The sequence below is a fragment of the Perkinsus marinus genome (assembly GCF_000006405.1).
Source record: "Perkinsus marinus ATCC 50983 genomic scaffold scf_1104296942254, whole genome shotgun sequence".
Lineage (NCBI taxonomy): Eukaryota > Perkinsozoa > Perkinsida > Perkinsidae > Perkinsus > Perkinsus marinus.
Genome location: NW_003212234.1, coordinates 1 through 3,235, shown reverse-complemented (window position 1 = coordinate 3,235; position 3,235 = coordinate 1). Strand labels below are relative to the sequence as shown.

Sequence of the window (3,235 nt, the reverse complement as noted above, 5' to 3'; positions counted from 1 at the left end):
ACTACATGTGTTGGTGACATATGGAAATTCCGGGGAAATTTTGGTAAAATTCTTATTCATTTCTGCACATTTATACCATCATTCGTATATAAATTTCTATAATTAGCTTTGGAAACTCCTGAGCTGTGTCGAGGAAAGCGAGCATATATTCCAACTCCAACACAAGTTCATACATACTCACTTACAGCGGCCCGAGGATCGTATCCAGCCCGGCTCATCAGTTCCATGCCCAGCACGTCTGCTTCGTGTTCGCAGTGTCTTGAATATCTAAAGTGTGATTGAGAGCGGCTCGGACGACCCTAGGAGTTTACGGTAAATCAACGATCCAGCTAGTGGGAGGTCGGTGCCACATTAAGAGGTATCGGAAAATACCAAAGGCTGTCATGGAGAGCGTCGCGAATGAGGAGAAGTACCTTTGAATAGGACGTATAGGAGGAAGTGTTGGAATATCCGTTCGCTTTCCTCAGCCGAGCTCGGGAATTTTTTCTTCACTAACCATAGAAGTTCCCCCACGAATTCGGGTAGCGATGTACAGAAACCAATAAGAATTTGTTCAAATTTCCTCATTGGTACTAACACGTGTAGTTGACCATGTGCATATTCTACTACACTGACAGGAGGTAACCTAAGGATGACCCACCCTAGAGGGACGTCCATAATAGCAGCAGCACTGATCTGTTCTGCACCTGAGCTCATCATACGGTGAGGATAATCTACAGTGTAGCCTACCGTGACGGCTGATAACATGGGCAATCTCATGCGCTATTATAGCTGCTAGACGATCTCGAGTGCCACAACTAACATTGTGTTTCTCATTACTATTCATCGATCAACATCTACCGTGCGATGCAGCCAACGTATATGAAGATATCACCACTGGGGAGGCAGGTGGCGTTGCAAGTGTCAGAGAGAATGAGATGCACCTTTAGGGACCTCCTATACAGCGCAGTTCGTATGCTTCTCACTTTCCAGTGCGGAATGAGCTCTTTACTCTCCTCCCACGTGTGAGGCGAAGCTCCCGAGCTGATCAATAGCAGACCAGATAGGAGCGTTGAGATCAGTATGAAATATGCACATGGTCAACTGCATGTGTGGGTGACAATATGGATTTGGGAAATCTCTGCACTTCTACCCGAATTCGTATATAAACTTGAACTATAATTCGTGTGAAAAAAAACGAGCTCAGCTGAGGGAAGCGAACATATACTCCTCCAAGACTCTTTGAAGTTATTACGACTCACCTTTTCAAATAATCGTCTAGTAGCTGAGGCAGTTCTCTGTTCAGCGACTCCACTATGCGAACAACTTCTCGACTCAATGGATGGTCAGATGCGAGCACAGCGCGCGCCTGATGTACATCTAATGCCACTTGAACGCGAGTGCGTCGGTCTACGTCGTTTGCGAGGCATTGCTCGAGCATTTCTTCAGCGGCTTTCTCGCCGAGTTCCCGCTCCTCTGTGATTGACAGATGGAGGAGGCGCCATCTGAGAATGCTGTATTGCATAAACTTCCAGTGTGGGAATTACGTTGGTGACAGTATGAAAATTCTGAGAAAATTTTGGGGAATTCTTGCTGGTTTTTGATCACACTTGTATCCGATCTCGTATGTAGATTTCTATAGTCAGTGAGGAACTCCTGGCCTCAGTTGAAGAAAGCAAACACTGTAAACTCCAGCGGCATGTCAGGCGATAATTTCACATAGTAACAACAGTCGCGCAGAAGTCGTAGATAAAATTGATAATGCTACCTTTCATTAAAAGGATTCCTCTCAAGACTGCCTAGTATAATCAGAGTCGTCAAGCTAGCCGTGAGTACCGACAAGATCGCCACCGACTTGTCGAAAATCCAGAAGTGATATTCTTCATGGCGATTCCCATTAGCCTTCTGTTTGATTGAGTAACTGCCATATAGGCGCTCCTAGTGTATACAGTTCCCGTGAACTTCCGTTACGCTCGGGCTAGGGGCAATGCTTTGGCTGTCCATTTAGATCCTATTAATATCTTAGTTTTAGACGCTATAATGTATTTTCCCAGAGCCCCTTTAGCAGCAATCTTGGCCAGGAACTGCAAACGAGGGAGAGTAAACTCCATATGACTACCAAAATCTCGACATGGACGTGGGGTTGAACACGAAGTAGCCATTTTCGTATTAGCTCTCTGGTAGCAAATAAGTTGGTTTAGCTACTCAATGGTCAAGATGTATATGAGAGCTCACATTTTTGGACGGATACTGAGAGGATTACTACTGGGGCTATCATTTGTCCAACTTTGATGAGAGGTGGCAATAATGGTAGTAATGGCGGAGCCAATCGGATGCTAGAGAATGTCAGTAATGCTGGCATGCTAGTAGGGAGGAAGGCCAAACACGGAAGAACAAACTACGCAAGTTCATATCGCCGCAAGAATTGTGCGTGGCGAGGCGTCGTTTCACTAGCACGCATATTAATACTTTTAAGCTAGGTGGATATAATCGTGCGTTAATATTTCACATTCTCAAATTTCTTCCACAAATTTTAACTACATGCTACCCCATTTTCAGCATATGCCCCTCTAATACGCTACTTCCTACTTATTTATCCTAAACGCCTCCCAACACTACAGTTCTACTCTTTTCAACGCATTCCTAAACCTACATCGTGCGTAATTTCATCACGTTTTCTTGCACTTCTTGCAGTTAGACAATTTGTGTACCCACGCAGTTCGTGCAAATTTGGCGATCGTATGGGAGTACACTGGCGCGTGACGACATGTCGTCGACAGCGTCCTCCAGTTCCATGCTACTTAATCCGGGATTTCAACGGGTCCTATCTGCGCCCCTAGCTACCTAGGAAGGTAGCTATCTTCAATGTAATCAACCTCGCGGTATGGGAGATCGAGATCAATAATTGATCATCAATTAATCTCACATTTACAGGCCCTAAGTAGCTTCAATTCCGAATATAAATGCGATGAACAACTTTACTATAGACGGATGTACCATCCCTGGTTTCCAGCGTGATTTTCTCCATTGTCAGAAGAACATCTCATCACTCTGGGCGTAGCAATCTAATGGGCTATCATTGTGTTGGGCAATAGAGACCGGTTGGTACTGAGTTGACAACGTAACTGCCTTGGGTTGAAATGGAATAAACCTTATCAGCGTCAAGTTGCCTCATACGTCTCTCTTCGACTGGAGTTATTCCGCTTGGGCCAATGCAACTGATAATCACACCTTAAACTCCTCCGAAACTAATTCG

At 44.9% G+C, this 3,235-nt stretch overlaps 1 protein-coding gene across 1 annotated transcript; it reads right to left on the bottom strand.

The window, feature by feature from the left end:
* Positions 1-344: 344 nt before the first annotated feature.
* Pmar_PMAR011252 (conserved hypothetical protein) lies at positions 345-2,364 on the bottom strand (the record flags this gene model as incomplete). Its single annotated transcript, XM_002781460.1, has 10 exons — positions 345-413; positions 641-686; positions 730-797; positions 841-923; positions 966-1,023; positions 1,242-1,348; positions 1,394-1,484; positions 1,748-1,900; positions 1,951-2,063; positions 2,246-2,364. Coding segments are annotated over 10 exons (905 nt in total), but the record flags the coding sequence as incomplete, so codon positions are not given.
* Positions 2,365-3,235: the final 871 nt, after the last annotated feature.